This window comes from Molossus molossus, unplaced genomic scaffold, assembly GCF_014108415.1.
Source record: "Molossus molossus isolate mMolMol1 unplaced genomic scaffold, mMolMol1.p scaffold_m16_p_20, whole genome shotgun sequence".
In the NCBI taxonomy this organism is placed as follows: domain Eukaryota; kingdom Metazoa; phylum Chordata; class Mammalia; order Chiroptera; family Molossidae; genus Molossus; species Molossus molossus.
The window spans coordinates 29,397,259-29,416,131 of record NW_023425356.1 but is presented as its reverse complement, the minus strand read 5'-3'; the positions used below and the strand labels follow the sequence as shown (position 1 = coordinate 29,416,131).

Genomic DNA, 18,873 nt, shown 5'->3' with positions numbered 1-18,873 from the left:
ACATCGAGTGGCTGCCACCTGCACGACCAACCAGGGCCGGGGACAAACTGCAACCGAGGTACGTGCCCTTAGCGGGAACCGAACCCGGGTCTCTCGGGACCGCAGGCTGACGCTCTAACCGCTGAGCCAAACTGGCCAGGGCTGTACCACAGTTTTTTTATTCATTCACCTACTGATGGACACTTGGGCTTTTCCACATCTCAACTATTATAAATAGTGGTGCTATGAGCATGGGGGCGGGGGTGTGTGTACATATATTCTTTCTGATTGGTTTTTCAAGCTTCTTAGGGTATATTCCTAGATGTGGGATAACTGGGTCAAATGGCAATTCAATTTTTAATTTTTTGAGGTAACACCATATTGTTTTCCATAGTGGCTGCACCAGTCTGCATTCCCACCAGCAATGTACTGGAGTCCCCTTTTCTCCATACCCTCACCAACACTTGTTGTTTGATGATTTGTTGATGGCAGCCATTCTGACAGGTGTGAGGTGATACTGCATTGTTGTTTTAATCTGCATCTCTGATGATTATTGATGTTGAGCATTTCTTCCTATGTCTCTTGACCATTTGTATGTCCTGTTTGGAGAGGTGTCTATTGAGCTTCTCTGCCCATTTTGTAAGTGGGTTTTTTGTCTACCCTTTGTTGAGTTGTATGAGCACTTTTTATATTTTGAAAATTAACCCCTTATCTGATGTATCATTGGCAATGATGCTCTCCCATACAGTGGGTTGCCTTTCCATTTTGATGGTTGTTTCTTATGCTATGCAGAAGCTTTTTAGTTTGATGTAGTCCTGTGTGTTCATTTTATCCTTTGTTTCTGTTGTTTTACGTGATGTATCAGCGAAAATCCTGCTGTGTATGATGTCTGAAATTTTGTTGCCTACAGTTTCTTCTAGGATTTTTATGGACTCATGAGTCACTTTTAAGTCTCTTATCCATTTTGAGTTTATTCTTGTGTATGGTGTAAGTTGATGATCTAGTTTCATTTTTTTGCATGTAGTTGTCCAATTTTCCCAACACCATTTATTAAAGAGGCTGTCTTTACCTTATTGTATGTTTTTTCCCCTTTTGTCGAATATTAATTGAGCATAATGTTTTGGGTCAATTTTTGGTTTCTCTGTTTTATTCCACTGATCTATCTGTGTGTTCTTGTGCCAGTACCAGGCTGTTTTGATTACAGTAGCTTTGTAGTATAACCTGTATTGTGATCCTGCCTACTTTTTCCTTCTTTTTCAAGAGTGCTGTGGCTATTTGGGGTCTTTTTTGGTTCCATATAAACTTTTCAAGTATTTTTTCTAGTTCTGTGAAATATGTCGTTGGTATTTTGATGTGGGTTGCATTGAATTTATAGATTGCTTTGAGTGGTTTGGACATTTTAATTAGGTTTATTCTTCCAATTCATGAACAAGATATGTGCTTCCACTTTTTTATATCTTTTTGTATTTCTTTTTTCAATGTCTTGTAGTTTTCTGCAAATAGGTCTTTTACTTCTTTGGTTAAGTTTATTTCTAGGTACTTTAATTTTTTGGCCAAATGGTAAATGGGATTGTTTTCTTAGTTTCTCTTTCTGTGAGTTCATCATTGGTGTATAAGAATGCCATTGATTTCTTGATGTTAATTTTGTATCCTGCTACTTTGCCAAATTAATTTATTAAGTCCAATAAATTTTTGATGGAGTCTTTGAGATTTTCTATGTATAGTATCATGTCATCTGCGAGTAATGACAGTTTCACTTCCCCCTTTTTCAATTTGGATCCCTTTTATTTTTTCTTCCTGTCTGATTGCTGTGGCTAAGACTTCCAGCACTCTGTTAAATAAGAGTGGCAAAAGTGGGCATCCTTGTCTTGTTCGTGTTTTTAAGGGAAATGCTTTTAGTTTTTGTACATTGAGTATGATGTTGGTTGTAGGTCTTTCATACATAGCCTTTATTATGTTGAGATATGATCCCTTTATTCCCAAATTGCTGAGCGTTTATATCAGAAATGGGTGCTAGATTTTGTCAAATGCTCTTTTAGCATCTATTAATATGATCATATAATTTTTATTTTTCATTTTGTTTATGTGATGTATCACATTTATTGATTTATGAATATTGTACAAGTCTTGCATCCCTGGGATGAATCCCACTTGGTCATGGTGAATAATTTTTTTGATGTATTGTTGGATTCGATTTGCTAGTATTTTGTTCAGGATTTTGGCATCTATGTTCATCAGGGATATTAGCCTGTATTTTTTGTTTTGTAGTGTGCTTTTCTAGATTTGGAATTAGAATTATGCTGACCTCATAGAATGAGTTTGGAAGTCTTCCTTCTTTGCGAATTTTTAGGAGTAGTTTGAGGAGAATGGGTGTTAGTTTTTCTTTGAATGCTCAGTAAATCTCCCCTGTGAAGCCATCCGGGCCTGGGCTTTTGTTTGCTGGGAGAATCTTGATTACATCCTCAGTTTTCTTCATTGTTATTGGTCTGTTTTCTATCTCTTCTCAGTTTAGTTTTGGGAGACTATATGTTTCTAAAAATGTGTCCATTTTGCCTATATTGTCCAATTTGTTGCTGTATAATTGTTCATAATATTTGTTAACAATCCTTTGTATTTCTGTGGTGTCAGTTATTACTTCTCCTCTTTTATTTCTGATTTTGTGTATTTGGGTTCTCTCTGTTTCTTGGTGAGTCTAGCTAAGAGTCCATCAATCTTGTTTATCTTTTTTTTTTTTTTTTTTAAACAACTTTTTGTTTCATTGATCCTTTGAATTGTTTTTTTTTTTTGGTCTCCATGTCATTTATTTCTGCTCTGATCTTTACTATTTCTTTTTTTCTACTTGCTCTGGGGTTTTCTTTTTGTTTGCTTCTTAGTTCTTTAAGTTGTAAGGTCAGGTAGTCAATTAGAAATTTTTTTTATTTCTTGTGGGGAGCCTGTAATGCTATGAAATTTTCTTTCAGAACTGTTTTTGCTGCATTCCATAGGTTTTGTGCTGTTGTGTGTTCATTTTCATTGGTTTCCAGGAAGTTTTGAATTTCTTCCTTGACCTTCATGGTAACCCATTCATCGTTCAATAACATGCTATTCAGCCTTCACGTTTTCAAATGTCTATGCATGTTCTTGTTGCAATTGATATCTAGTTTTATGCTATTGTGATCTGAGGAGATGCTTGATGTGATTTCAATCTTCTTGAACTTGTAGAGACTTAGTTTGTGTCTTAACATGTGGTCTATCTTTGACAATGTCCCATGTACACTTGAGAAAAATATAAATTCTTCAGCTTTGGAGTTTAATTACTTGTAGATATCTATTAAATCTATTTGATCTAGTGCATCATTTAGAGTCTTTATTTCCTTGTTAATTTTTTGTCTAGAGAATCTACCCAGTGATGTCAGTGAGGTTTTAAAATCCCTTCTATTACTGTATTACTATTGATTTTTTTCTTTAAAGTCCATCAAGAGTTTTTTTGTTTTTTTTTTAATACTTAGGTGCTCTGTGTTAGGTGCATATATGTTAACAAAGTTATATCATCTTGTTGGATTTATTCTTTTGCATTATAGTGTCCTTCTTTGCCTCTTGCTATGGCTTTTATTTTGAGTCTATTTTGGCAGATATAAGTAGTGCTATACCAGCCTTCTTGTTTTCAGTCCATTTGCTTGGAACATTTTTTTCTATTCCTTCACTTTCAACCTTTGTGAGTCTTTTGTTGCGTGTTGGGTCTCTCATAGACAACATATGTATGAGTCATGCTCTCTTATCCATTTGGCTGCTCTGTGTCTTTTCATTAAAGCATTTAATACATTTACATTTAAGGTTATTATTGATATATACTTATTTATTGCCATTTTTATTTATTATGCCTATATTTTTCTCTTTATTTCTTTTGCTTTTTACAGCAGTCCTTTTAACATTTTTTGCAAGGCTTGTTTGGTGCTAATATATTTTCTTAGCCTTTTTTTCTGGGATGCTCTTTATTTCACCTTGTATTTTGAATAATAGCCTTGCTGAAAAGAGTTGTCTTGCATTTAGGTTCTTTTTTTCTCCCCCTACTTTGAATATGTAATACCACTTTCTTCTGGCCTGAAGCATTGCTGTTGAGAAATCAGCTGACATTCTAATGGGTATTTCCTTGTAGGCAAATTTCTCTCTCTTGCTGCCTTTAAGATTCTTTCTTTGTCTTTAATGTTAGTCATTTTAATTATGATGTGCCTTGGAGTGGGTTTCTTTGGGCTCACCTTGATTGAAACTCTCTGGGCTTCCTAAACTTGTGTGACTTTTTCCTTCACCAGGTTGGGGAAGTTTTCTGTTATTATTTCTTTAAACAGGTCTTTATTCCTTGCTCACTATTTTTCTCCTTTTGATACCTTTGTGATGTGGATGTTGTTACATTTCATACTGTGTCAAACTTCCCTTAAACTATCCTCCTGCTTTTTAACTCTTTTTTTCTTTTTGCTGCTCTAATCAGGTGCTTTTTTCTACCTTGTCTTCAAAATCACTGATTCAGTCTTCTGTTTCATTCAACCTACCTTGGATCCTTTAAGTGTGTTCTTTTTTTGGAAAATTTTAAAGTTAATTAATTTATTTTGATTACAGATGTATCTCCTCCCCCCCTTGACACCCTTCTCCCTACCCCCCCCCCCAGCATTGTTGTCTATGTCCATTGGTTACACATACATGAATATAAGTTCTTTGTTTTATATCATTCTTCTCCCACTTTATCCCCCCTTCTCTGAAGTTTATCAGTCTGAACCATACTCTTAATGTCAGGTCTGTTATTGCTTATTTCTGCCTGGTTCTTATTTATGTTTTCTATTTCCTATTTCATGCTGTTGTAGTTTCCACTAAAGTTTCTTGAAATTCTCACTAGGTTTCTGGAGCATCCTTATAACCATTACTTTGAACTCTATATCTGATACATTACTTGCTTCCATTTTATTTATCTTTTTTTCTGGAGTTTTCTCTTTTTTTTTTTTCATTTGGAGGTTGTTTCTTTGTCTGATCATTTTTGCTGAGTCTTTGTATTTGTTTTTATGTATTAGATCAAACTACTATGCCTCCAAGTCTTTATGAGGTAGCCTTATGTAGTAAATGTTTTGTGGGGCCTAGTGGTGTGTTTCTTAGATCTTCTGAGCTGGGTGCTCCAGGAATGACCCTTGTGTGATTTATTTGGGCTCTTCTATTATAATTGGGTCTTGAATGTTGTTGTACCATTTATGGATGGGATCTCTTCTCAGACTGGCTGATTGTGAGGCTTACCCCAACCACACTGTGAAAGATGTTATGCAGGTGCTAACAGAACAAAACTAAACACAACTTTCAGGCCCATCCAAGCTGTTGACAGTTGCTTTACCATAGAATTGGCCTGTTATGGATTCTGCTCCAGGTTTTCCTAAATTCTTTCAAACAAGCATCATTTAGTCTCAGCTAGCCCCATGCCTCTCATTAAGTAATACATAGAAACAAACAGAGGGAGGCAGCCAAAATGAGGAGACAAAGAAACAGGTTCCAAATGAAAGAATAGAACAAAACTCCAGGAAAAGAACTCAGCAAAATGGAGGTAAGTAACCTAACAGATGCAAAGTTCAAAACACTGCTTACACAGATGCTCAGTGAACTTAGTGAGAACCTCAGTGAATGTAATGAGGGCCTCAAGAGCATAAAAAAGGAGCAGTCAGAGTTCTGGTCAAGATGGCGGCATAGGTAAACGTGGTATCGCGTCCTCCCACAACCACATCAAAGTTACAACTAAACTACAGAGCAACCATCATTCAAAACCCCCTAAAATCAAGCTGCATGAAAGTCCTACAACAACGGAATTACAGCAGCAGCCACATTCAGACTGGTAGGAGGGGCGGAGGGGCGGAGGGGCGGAGGGGCGGAGGCGCGAGGGCCCCAGGTGCTCCGGCATGGTCCCACACGCATGTGTGGTGAATAAAAATCAGGAGGATACCTCGGCTGGGAAGATCCTCCCTGAGGACTGAGGGGTCCCCGTACCACACCAGGTGCCCCGCTCAGGGTTCCAGTGCAGGAAGAGAAGTTTCCATAACTTCTGGCTGGAAAAACCAGCAGGAACTGAGGCTCAGGGAAGCTCAAGCAGCTGGAGCCCCAGGCAGCTCCTTAAAGGGCTTGTGCACGGACTTATCAGACTCACTCCCTCTAAGCTCGGAGGGGAGGCAGCTCAAGGGGCACCAGAGACATATGGGGAAGAACTGAGCTGTTTGGCACTGGACCGAGGGCTGGAGAGGGGCCTTTCTCCGGGACAAACATGCTGTCAGAGGCCTTTGTTCCTTTGGTGAGCCCTTCCCTTGGGCGGCAGACAGCTACCAAATCTGGGACTCCAGCAACCGGGCTCACACTGGTACCCCCACCCTGGTGATTCCCTGAGGCCCCGCCCCACCCAACTTCCAGGCCCACCCCAGCTGTTGCCACTTGCTTAACCATAGGATTGGCCTGTCTTGGATCCTGCTTCAGGTTTTTCCTAAATTTTTTCAAACAAGCAGCATCTGGTCTCAGCTAGCCCCATACTGATCATTAAGTAATACACAGAAACAAGCACAGAGAGGCAGCCAAAATGAGGAGACAAAGAAACAGGTCCCAAATGAAAGAACAGAACAAAACCCCAAGAAAAGAACTAAGCAAAATGGAGATAAGCAATCTAACAGATGCTGAGTTCAAAATACTGCTTATAAGGATGTTCAATGAACTTAGTGAGAACCTCAGTGAACTTGGTGAGGGCCTCAAGAGCATAAAAAAAGACCAGTCAGAAATTATGGATGCACAGTCAGAAATGAAGGAGGCATTAACTGAAATAAAGAATAATTTACACAGATTCAATAGTAGAGTACGTAAATCCAAGAAGCAAACCATTGATTTGGAATATAATGAAGCAAAAAACACCCAATCAGAACAGCAAAAAGAAAAAAGAATCCAAAAACATGAGGATAGTGTAAGGAGCCTCTGGGACAACTTCAGCGTGCCAACATTCGCATCATGGGGGTGCCAGAAGGAGAAGAGAGAGAACAAGAAATTGAAAACCTGTTTGAAACAACAATGGCAGAAGACTTTTCTAACTTGGTGAAGGAAACAGACATACAAGTCCAGGAAGCACAGAGAGTCCCAAATAAGATGAACCCTAAAAGTTCCACACCAAGACACATCATCATCAAAATACAAAAGGTTCCAGACAAAGAGAGAATCTTAAAAGCAGCAAGAGAAAGGCAGCTAGTTACCTACAAGGGAGTTCCCATTAGGCTGTCAGCTGATTTCTCAAAAGAAACTGCAGACCAGAAGGGAGTGGCAAGAAATATTCAGAGTGATGAAAAGCAAGAACCTACAACCAAGATTACTCTATCCTGCAAAGCTGTCATTTAGAATTGACGGCCATATAAAGAGTTTCCCAGACAAGAAAAAGCTAAAGGAGTTCATCACCACCAAACCATTATTATATGAAATGTTGAAGGGTCTTTTTGAAGAAAAAGATAAAATATATGAACAAACAAAATGGCAATGAATACATATCTATTGGCAATGGAATCTACAAACAAAATGAACAGGCAGAACAGAAGCATTCTCATAGATACAGAGAACATTTTGTTGGTTGCCAAATGGGAGGGAGATTGGGGAAATAGGTGAAAGAGGTGAAGGGATTAAGAAGTACAAATTGGTTGTTAGACTGGCAAACCTCAAAGGGAAGAGGGGTAGGGCGTGGGAAGAGATAAACCAAAGAACTTAGATGTACATATGCATAACCAATGGACATAGATAACAGTGTGGGGAAAGGTAGGAGTGGGGCGGGAGTTGGGAGGAGGGGGTCAATAGGGGAAAAATGAGGAACATCTATAATACATTCAACAATAAAGATAAATTTAAAAAATATATTAACAATCACATCCATTCATGTATTAAAAACACATCATAACCAAATATCAAATATTTCAGGATTGTGAGAATGCGCCCACATTATAAAAATTTATCAGTGGAGCCCAGCTGTTGTGCCTCAGCGGATTGAGCGTTATCTCATGGACTGAGAGGTATTGGATTGATTCCTGGTCAAGGCACATATCTGGGTTGCAGGCTTGATCCCCAGTAAGGGGAGTGCAGGAAGCGGTGTATCAATGTTATTCTCCCATATTAATGTTTCTATCTTTCTCCTTCTCTCTCTAAAAAATCAATAGAAACATATTTTTAAAAATAAGAATTTATTGGTGGAATTTATCATACTGACTAAAGGCAAAGTAACATATGATCATGTCAGAAGATATAACAAAAACTTTAATAAAATTCAATACTCACTTATAATTTTAAAAATTTGTAGGATACTACAGAAAACATCACACTTAAATGCTGAATCTTTTAAAGAAATTCTATCAAAGTCAGGAATAAAACATATCTTCAGTCACTGCTATTATTCATAAATTAACTGGTGTTTTGGCCAAAGAAATGAGACTAAATAAATAAAATTTATGTAGATTAGAAAAGGAAAGACAAATTATTATTTTCTGATCATATCATTTTTTACATAGGAAAAATTTTAAAATCTTCAGACAAATCACAAGAACCAGTAAAACTGAGTCATAACTGCAGAAAACAACTTTAATTTTACACAGATATCTTTCTAACTTGGCTCACAGATTGACACTGTTATTAATCTTGACCTAGTTTAATTAAGAACCAGAGAGGCCTTTTCTCCAAGGTTACACAGCATTTTATTAGGCGAACGAGAATAGGAACCCAAGTATTGTGACTTTAAATCCAGTGATTTTTTTCATTATGAGGTACTATTTGTAAATCATACTAGCACAAATGTGGCAATAATAAAAATAATGGTTCTGAAATGTGTGGTTTTGACTCCTGATATTCTTGGTAAACAGAAGTAAGTTAGAGGGGATGTATTTTTTAGAAGTGACTTAATGGTGGTTTGGAGCACATGTTTTATTTTAATTCAGTTTCACTTTCGGCCCTCCTTGTCTGAGACATGATTAAAACAAGTCTTAGACATAATTAAAACAAGGGAAGATATGGAGAGAAACTGCCTTGAGATGGTCAGTAAAAAATCTTGAGGGTACTCCACCAAGCCATCTAGAGAGAAAAACTGGAAGAAAAAACAAAACAAAACAAAAAAAGCCTTTGAACATGGAAACTTATCAGCATCATTTTTTAGTTAATTATTTCTTCTTTCTTGAGACATTTTGGCCCACAGGGCTCCATTCTCTCTTGGTTCTCTTTTACCCAAGCCTTCTCATTCTCCTTTGCTTGGTGTTGGTAATCTCTCCCATGTATAAACATTGGAAAGTGTCTGGGTTCAGTTCTTAAACTTACTCCTTTTTATCCCTATTTTTTAGTCAATTTCATTCAGTCTCTTGATTTGAAATATCCAATTTTATTTCCAACATTGACCGCTTTCTTGAATTCCAGTCTTGTATATCCAACCGCCGACTGAGCATCTTCATTTGAATATTTAACGAGCATCTAAAACGTCACATGTGCCAAATCAAGCTCTTGCTTCTTTACTCTCTTTCTCCTCCACCTGTCTTCTTCATCACAGTAAATTGTTGCTCTAGTCAATAAGTGTTTCACGCCAGAAAATTATAATTATCTTTGACTCCACTTTCTCACATGCTATATTCATTCATCAGCAAAGTCTCTTGGTTCTTTCTTGGAAAATGCCCACAACTCTGATCACTTTTTATCATTTTACAACCTTCACCACTACCACCACTTGCCTGAACTATTACAATGACTACCTAACTAGTCTCCTTGCTTCCACCTTGGTCCCCTATAATTTGTTCTTCACAGGCCACTACAAAGATACTTTTTTAAAAATTTGATTAATTAATTTATTTTTGTTACAGATATTTTTCCTTTCCCCCCACTGATTGCCCCCTTTTCTTCCCACCCCACCCTGCCCCCAGCTTTGTTGTCCTTGTACATTGTTCATGCATACATGCATATAAGTTTTGTGGTTTGTCTCTCCCCCACCACCCCCTCTTCTGAGAATTGTCCGTCTGTACCCCACTTCCACGTCTCTGAGACTACACCATTCCTCAGACTGTTATGTTCAATATATTCCACAAATAATGAGATCATATCATACTTGTCTTTCTCTGTTTGGCTTGTTTTACTTATGCTAATACTTTTCAGATCACTCCATGTTGTCTCAAAGGATAAGAGATCTTTCTTTCTTACAGCTGCATAGTATTCCATCGTGTATATGTACCACTGCTTTTTTATACTGATGGACACTTGAGCTGTTTCCAGATCTTAGCTATTGTAAATAGTGCTGCTATGAACATGGGGGTACATATACTCTTCCTGATTGGTGTTTCAGGCTTCTTAGGGTATATTCCTAGAAGCGGGATCACTGGGTCAAATGGAAGTTCAATTTTTAATTTTTTGAGGTGACACCATATTGTTTTCCATAGTGGCTGCACCAGTCTGCATTCCCACCAGCAGTGTACTAGAGTCCCCTTTTCTCCACATGCTCGCCAACACTTGTTGTTTGATGATTTGTTGATGGCGGCCATTCTGACAGGTCTGAGGTGATACCTTGTTGTTTTAATTTGCATCTCTCTGATGATTAGTGATGCTGAGCATTTCTTCATATGTCTCTTGGCCATTTGTATGTCCTGTTTGGAGAGGTGTCTAGTTCCTCTGACCATTTTTTAATTGGGTTCTTTGTTTTCCTTTTGTTGAGTTGTATGAGTACTCTATATATATTGGAAATTAACCTCTTATCTGATATATCATTGGCAATTATGCTCTCCCATACAGTGGGTAGCCTTTCTGTTTTGATGATTGTATCTTTCACTGTGCAGAAGCTTTTGCGTTTGATGTAGTCTCATGTGTTCATTTTCTCCTTTGTTTCTATTGCCTTAGATGTATCAGTGAAAATTCTGCTGCGTATGATGTCTGAAATTTTGTTACCTACAGTTTCTTCTAGGATTTTTATGGATTCATGAGTCACATTTAATTCTTTTATCCATTTTGAGTTTATTTTTGTGTATGGTGTAAGTTGATGGTCTAGTTACATTGTTTTTTGCAAGTAGCTGTCCAATTTTTCCAACACCATTTATTAAAGAGGCTGTCTTTACTCCACCGTATGCTCTTGCCACCTTTGTCAAATATTAATTGAGCATAATGTCTTGGGTCCATTTCTGGGTTCTCTGTTCTGTTCCATTGGTCTATATGCCTATTCTTGTGCCAGTACCAGGCTGTTTTGATTACAGTGTCTTTGTAGTATAACCTGAAATCTGGTAATGTGATCCCTCCTACTTTGTTCTTCTTTTTCAAGATTGCTGTGGCTGTTTGAGGTCTTTTTTGGTTCCATATGAACTTTTGAATTATTTATTCTAGTTCTGTGAAGTATGTCATTGGTATTTTGATGGGTATTGCATTGAATTCACAGATTGCTTTGGGAAATATGGACATATCAATGATGTTAATTCTTCCAATCCATGAACAAGTTATGTGCTTCCACTTTCTTATATCTTTCTCTACTTCTTTTTTCAATGACCTGTAGTTTTCTGCAAATAGGTCCTTTATTTCTTTGGTTAAGTTTATTCCTAGGTACCTAAATTTTTTTGCCAAATGGTAAATGGGATTGTTTTCTTAGTTTCTCTTTCTGTGAATTCATCATTGGTGTATAAGAATTTCTTGACGTTAATTTTGTATTCTGCTACTTTGCCAAATTCATTTCTTAAGTTTAGTAAATGTTTGATGGAGTTTTGGGGGTTTTCTATGTATAGTATCATGCCATCTGCAAATAATGACAGCTTCACTTCCTCCTTTCCAATTTAGATCCTTTTTATTTTTTCTTCCTGTCTGATTGCTGTGGCTAAGACTTCCAGTACTATATTAAATAAGAGTGGTGAAAATGGGCATGCTTGTGTTGTTCTTGTTCTTAAGGGAAATGCTTTTAGTTTTTGTCCATTGAGTATGATGTTAGCTGTAGGTCTTAAATATACGGCCTTTATTATGCCGAGATATAATCCCTTTATTCCCAGCTTGCTGAGTGTTTTTATCAGAAATGGATGCTGGATTTTGTTCAAGGCTATTTCAGCATCTATTGATATGATCATGTGGTTTTTATTCTTAATTTTATTTATGTAGTGTATCACATTTATTGATTTGCGAATATTGTAGCAGCCTTGCATCCCTGGGATGAATCCCATTTGGTCATGGTGAATAATATTTTTGATGTATTGCTGGATTTGATTTGCTAGTATTTTGTTCAGAATTTTGGTGTCTATGTTCATCAGGGATATTGGCCTATAGTTTTCTTTCTTTGTAATGTCTTTTACTGGTTTTGGAATTAGAATTATGCTGGCTTCATATAACGAGTTTGGAAGTCTTTCTTCTTCTTGAATTTTATGAAATAGTTTGAGGAGGATGGGTGTTAGGTCTTCTTTGAATGTTCGGTAAAATTCCCCCGGCAAAGCCATCCAGGCCTGGGCTTTTGTTTGCTGGGAGAGTCTTGATTACCTCTTCAATTTCCTTAGTTGTTATTGGTCTGTTCAAGTTTTCTATCTCTTATGGGTCCAGTTTTGAGAGACTGTGTGTTTCTAGAAATTGTCCATTTTGCTTAGATTGTCAAATTTGTTGCCATATAATTGTTGATAGTAATTGTTAATGATCTTTTGTATTTCTGTGGTGTCAGTTGTTACTTCTCCTCTTTCATTTCTGATTTTGTGTATTTGGGTTCTTTCTCTTTGTTTCTTGGTGAGTCTAGCTAATGGTTCATCAATATTGTTTATCTTTTCGAAAAACCAGCTCTTTGTTTCTTTGATCCTTTGAATTGTTTTTATGGACTCTATGTCATTTAATTCTGCTCTGATCTTTACTATTTCCTTCCTTCTACTTGCTCTGGGGATTGCTTTTTGTTTATACTCTCTATTTCTTTAAGTTGTGAGGTTAGATAGTCTATTAGAGATTTTGTTTGTTTGTTTCTTGAGGTAGGCCTGTAGTGCTATGAACTTCCCTCTCAGAACTGCTTTTACTGCATCCCATAGATTTTGTGTTGTTGTGTGTTCATTTTCATTGGTTTCCAGGAAGTTTTTAATTTCTTCCTTGATCTCCTCGGTGACCCATTCATTGTTTAATAACATGCTATTTAGCTTCCATGTGTTCTAATGTCTTTTCATGTTCTTGTTTCAATTGATTTCTAATTTCCTGCCATTGTGATCTGAGAAGATACTTGATGTGTTCTCAATCTTCTTGATCTTGTAAAGACTTAGTTTGTGTCCTAACATGTGGTCTATCTTTGAGAATGTCCCATGTGCACTTGAGAAGAATGTGAATTCTTCAGTTTTGGAGTGAAATTATTTGTAGATATATATGAAATCCATTTGGTCTAGTGCTTTATTGAGAGTTTCTATTTCCTTGCTAATTTTTTATCTAGAGGATATATCCAGTGTTGTCAGTGGGGTGTTGAAGTCCCCTGCTATGATTGTATTGGTATCGGTTTCTCCTTCGAAGTCTTCCAGAAGATTTTTAATATATTTTGGTGGTCCTATATAGGGTGTTTATCAAGGTTATATCTTCCTGTTGGATAGATTCTTTCAATATTATGTAGTGGCCTTCTTTGTCTCTAGTTATGGCCTTCATTTTGAAGTCTATTTGATCAGATATGAGTATTGCTACCCCAGGTTTTTTATCCTTTCCGTTTGCTTGGAAGATTTTTTTTCATCCCTTCACTTTCAACCTATGTGAGTCTTTGTTGTGAGGTGGGTCTCTTGTATACAACCTACAGATGAGTCATGCTTTCCTATCCAATCAGTTACTCTGTGTCTTGTTATCGGAGCATTCAATCCATTTACATTTAAGGTGATTTTTTTTTAAATCACGTTTTCCTTTTAATAAGGCTTTTTACTCAAAAGTGTAGCTCTGAAAATCTCTCTAGCTTGTTGTGGAAACAGCAGAGCAGGGAGCTGCCTCGCTTGAAGCCCAGCACGCAGAGCGGCGGCTGTGCCCGCAAGCTCCCGGCTCCGTCACCTGCACAGGAAGCCGATGCGCCGCAGCCACATGTGCGACTAGGAGGGGGCATGTCCTGCTGACTCCAGGAGAAAGGACACGTTCCTAATACAGTAAAACAAAACACACAAAGTAAACAAATCTTTAGAGACCACTAGATGTGTGTGTGTGTGTGTGTGTGTGTGTGTATTTTATATAATCAGGGTTATCACCAACATTTAAAACTATTAAAATAAGGCTGCCACCTTACCTTCTTTTGGTACTGAAGTGTTATCTTTTTAGGAAAAAGAAAAAGATTTCGAGCAGACAAGTGTCCAAACCTCAAGCCTGTCCACGGCTGCGAGACTGCCCCCTCCCACAGGGAACCCCAGGCCGAGACGCCAGCCCACGGCGCCCTCTGGCAGGAGGCAGAGCAGGCGTGCACTCTGCCGGCACGAAGACAGGCCCCGAGGGAGGAGCTGGACCCTCCCCAGGAAGCAAGCACTGCCCACAGTGGTCTGCCGGCCACACCTTCCAAGGTGCCACCCCTTCCCCCTTTGTTTGTTTTGCCTCAAAGCAAGATGGCCATCTTAATCAAAAAGGGAAGCTAGATTTTTTTAAATAACCTAAAAAAATTATTTTTATATAAAGCAGCAAAAACACTTTCCTCTCTGCAGAAAAACAAAACAAAAACAAAAACAAAACGTGAAACAGGAGCTGCAGCTGTAAGTGACGTGCTCATGAACTTGCTGAGCGGACCCCAGGCGGACGCGCCCTCAGAGGGGCTCTGCGGCCTCCCCAGCGCTCTCCGAGGGAGGTTCTCTGGCGTCTGCAGTTGCTCTTTTCCTTTCCTCTTCATCTAAACTCTCCTTTGCTAACCTGGTCCCGTTGGGGATAGAGTTTTGGCCATTGACAAGCCCGTTCTCCGCCGCCTTCGCACGGCTGACGACCTCGGAGAGGGCGAGGGCCTCCTCCAGGCTCCGCAGGACCAGGGGCAGCCGTGAGTCCGCCCCGCCGCCCCCCAGCAGCCCGGGGTCACTCTCCTCGTGCTTGGGCAGCGGAGCCCCTTCCTCCAATCGCCTGCGGTAATACTCGCGGTTCGCAGCCGCGCTCTTCACTGCTTTTTCCAAAATCTCTTTTCACCCAAACGCAACTTGATGGCCATTCTTTTTTTTTTTTTTTTAATCCTCACCCGAGGACATTTTTCCATTTTTTGTTCAGATAGAGCGGGAGGGAGAGAGAGGAAGAGAGAGAGAGAGAGAGAAACATCGATGCGAAGGGACACATCGAGTGGCTGCCACCCGCACGACCAACCAGGGCCGGGGACAAACTGCAACCGAGGTACGCGCCCTTAGCGGGAACCGAACCCGGGTCTCTCTGTACCGCAGGCTGACGCTCCAACCGCTGAGCCAAACCGGCCAGGGCTTGATGGCCATTCTTGCACGAACAGAAAGGTCATGGTTTTTCAAGAAGGACTTGTCTTCCTCGCTAGTTGTCTTATACGTTTTTAAAAGAAGCGAGGCTCGATCTTCAAGAAATGTCCAAAGTTTGACCTCATTGCCTCAGCTCACAGGAGACTCAGAGTTACCCAAGGTGAAGACTCTGTCGATAGCATTATCTCCTAGCAGATGTGCCTTCAGGTCGTCTTCGGTCATGCAGAACACGCGGAGAAAAGCCAGCAGCTGGGCAGAGATGGGCGGCTCCACAAAGTGCAGGGCAAACACGCTGGAAGTGGGGATGCCAGCGCGGGCCAAGACCTCAGCCTTCATCGCGTAGAGCCTGTCACTTTTACTCACTCCAAGCTTTATTTTCACTCTGTCGTGTGAATTATTGTCAAAGGAAAAACCACTGTGGATCACAAACTCTGCATTTGACCGAGTGCCATAAAAAATGTAAATCTGCTCTCTGGCCCGGAAGTCCTGCAGAGCCACACACTCACAGCGGTCATCCTCCAGGTTGTACCCAGTGGTGATCTGGATGACCTTGTAGAAGTAGGCATACTGCCGAGCTGTGTTCTTGTACTGGCTGAAGGCATCATGGACAGCCTGTATGGACTGTAGAGACCGAACTTCATCTTCCTCAAAGTAGAGAGGAGTGCCATACTCGCTGGGGAGGGTCTGAATGTAGGGCTGCCAGAAAGAGTCAGGGTCAGCATGCTCACACAGCAGGTGAAAAGCCAGTGTGATGTTTCCCATGGCTTGAAGAATTCGGTCTTGAGAGTACAAGGGCCCCAAAACTGAATTTTTAGCAGATTCAACAGTCATTAGTAATTTCCATGGAACCCATAAAAATAACTCTTCTGCCTTGGTATCTCTTGTTGCTCTCAAACCAAAGCCCTCTTCTTTGAAATTGACCATTTCAAAACCCTCAACTGAAGCTCCATTTTCAGAGGCCCATTTCATTAGATTAGGAAAGTAATCTTCTCTTTTCCATCAAAAGTAACAGACAAACCTTTTTGCTTTTTCCGTATTTTCTCCACTAGAGACCGGATCTGCACGTATTCTTCCCACTCTTTCCCTGGACCGGGCGCAGGACTACTGCATTTCTGCAAGAGCTCACTAGTCAGGTTCAAGGTTTCCTTCGGTGACACACTTGCTGTAGCACCAGTGCCTGATTTTTGTGTTTTTACTTGATTTCTGACTGCCCGCTTGCCCCTTTGTGCAGCAGCACCGGCGCCACACTCCGGCCCAGAACCACCGTCCGCCTCAACCAAGCCCCAGGCAGCAGCCAAGGTGATTACTGATATGTAGTTATTTATTGCCATTTTTGTTTAGTGTGGTTATATTTTTTTTTTCCTATTTTTTTTCCTGCTTTTTACAGCAGTCCTTTTAACATTTCTTTCAGTGCTGGTTTGGTGGTAATGTATTCCCTTAGCCTTTTTTTTGTCTGGATAGCTTTTTATTTAACCTATTTTGAATGAGAGCCTTGCTGGGTAGAGTAGTCTTGCATTCAGATCCATGTTTTTCATGACCTTGATTACCTCATGCCATTCCCTTCTGGCCTGTAGTGTTTCTGTTGAGAAGTCAGCTGAGAACCTTATGGGGTTTCCTTTGTAGGAAACCTGTTGCTTATCACTTGCTGCTTTTAGGATTCTGTCTTTGTCTTTAATTTTTGGCATTTTGATTACTATGTGTCTTGGTGTGGGCCTGTTTGGGTTCTTCTTACTTGGGGCTCTCTGTGCTTCTTGACCTTGATTGCCTTCTTCCTTCACTGAATTAGGGAAGTTTTCTGTCACTATTTCTTCAAATATATTCTCTAACCCTTGCTTATTTTCTTCTTCTTCAGTGACTCCTAGGATGGGAATGTTATTATGTTTCCAGTTGTCCCACAGTTCTCTTAAGCTGTTTCCTGTTTTTTTAATTATTTTTTCCTTTTGGTTTTCTGATTGGTTGATTTTTTTCTACCCTATCTTCTAATTCACTGATCCGGTCCTCAGCTTCCTCTACTCTGCTATTTAGACCTTCCAATGTGTTCTTTATTTTTGATATGTCATTCTTTATTTCTTCTTCGTGTCTTTTAATTTCTAACTGGTTGATTTCAACATTTCTATGTCTTTACTCATGGTGCTCATGTCCTTACACATGCTGTTGAGCTTCCTCAAGATCATGGCTCTGAATTCTAGTTCTGTTAACTTGCTTAACTGCACCTCATTTATTTCATCTTTGGTAGAGGCTTCTTGTTCTTTCATTTGGCTTTTGTTTCACCATTTTGTCTATCTCCATGGCCTTTGGAGCCTGCCAAATTTTCTCTGTGGGTGTTGGTGTTCTGCTGTTTGTGGCTCCCTCTCCTGGGTTTCAATGAGCCAGGGAGGACCCACGATAAACAAAAGTTTTACTTTTCTGGTTAGAGTTGCTAGCCCAGGGATGGTACAGGTATCCTCTAGATTTTTGCCTGGTGGCTATCAGTTGAGGTTACCTGAAGAGCCTTGGTTTCTCAGTTGAATAAAAAACTCCCTCAGGTGCTCAGTGTAATGGGGATTTCCTGAAGGTGGGGTGATGCTGGTTGTTAATGGGCCTCAATTTGCATTTAAATGGCTACCCGGTGGGGTTGAATCTCTGAGGGAGGGGCCACCATGTCTCCCCAGAGCCCTAGGAAGGAGTAAGATGACCAACATCCTGTGTGGCTGCAACTCAGCAAATGCTCTGAGCACCCTCCAAATTCCGAGTGTCCCCACGCAGTTCCAGTCCAGTCTGCCCTTTCTCTGCTGGAGCCCAAGGTAAGTGGCTGTGGCTATTTTAGCCTCTGTCTTGGCTCTGCACTGTGGAGCTCTTGGGACTTTAACCCGAGGACGCTGCTCACAGCTAAGGCCACTGCCGACCGTTTGCTCCCAGCTCGCCTCTCGCGTCTTCGCAAACCTACCAGGATTGAGTCAGTGTCCCTGGTTATGTGGTCCTCCAAGCTGCTTTTCTGTTGCTTTTTCCTGACGATTTGTCTTTATTTTTGTTGTAATTCCAGTTTGGTCCTGGGATATGGTCTATGTAGCTTCCATTCACTCCACCACCCCATACGTTTTTATATCATGTTCAGTTATGCTTAGGTTTTTAGACAAATCCACAAAGAAATGGCTGCAGCTTAAGTTCCAGTTTAGGCAAATACCTGAGGGGTTCACCTGCTGCTGCGGTGGCCACCATCGCCAGCCGTCCTGTTCCCTTCTTGGTCACTGTGGCCACTGTTGCCAAGCAACTGACAAGAAACTACTCGTGTCCACCAAGTCCACCGTGCACTCCCGGCCGCCCGACACCATCTGCCTGCCCGCCTCCTCGCAGTCCCCTAGAATAATACTTTCAACAAATAAATCAGATCAAGTCATTTCTTTGCTTGCCAGTTGTTTCCTATATCACTTAAGATAAAATGCAAAGTCCTTTCCAGGGCCTCCAAGACCCTACATGATGGCTCTTGGTACCTTATTAATGTCATCTCCTAGTTCTTTCTTCCTAGCCTGTTCTA

The 18,873-nt window shown here is 40.0% G+C and overlaps 1 protein-coding gene across 1 annotated transcript; it reads right to left on the bottom strand.

The window, feature by feature from the left end:
- Window positions 1-14,702: 14,702 nt before the first annotated feature.
- Window positions 14,703-18,557, bottom strand: LOC118637726 (actin-histidine N-methyltransferase-like). The gene is given in 4 exon segments (XM_036273274.1): window positions 14,703-15,079; window positions 15,350-16,354; window positions 16,357-16,665; window positions 18,536-18,557. Coding segments are annotated over 4 exon segments (1,713 nt in total).
- Window positions 18,558-18,873: the final 316 nt, after the last annotated feature.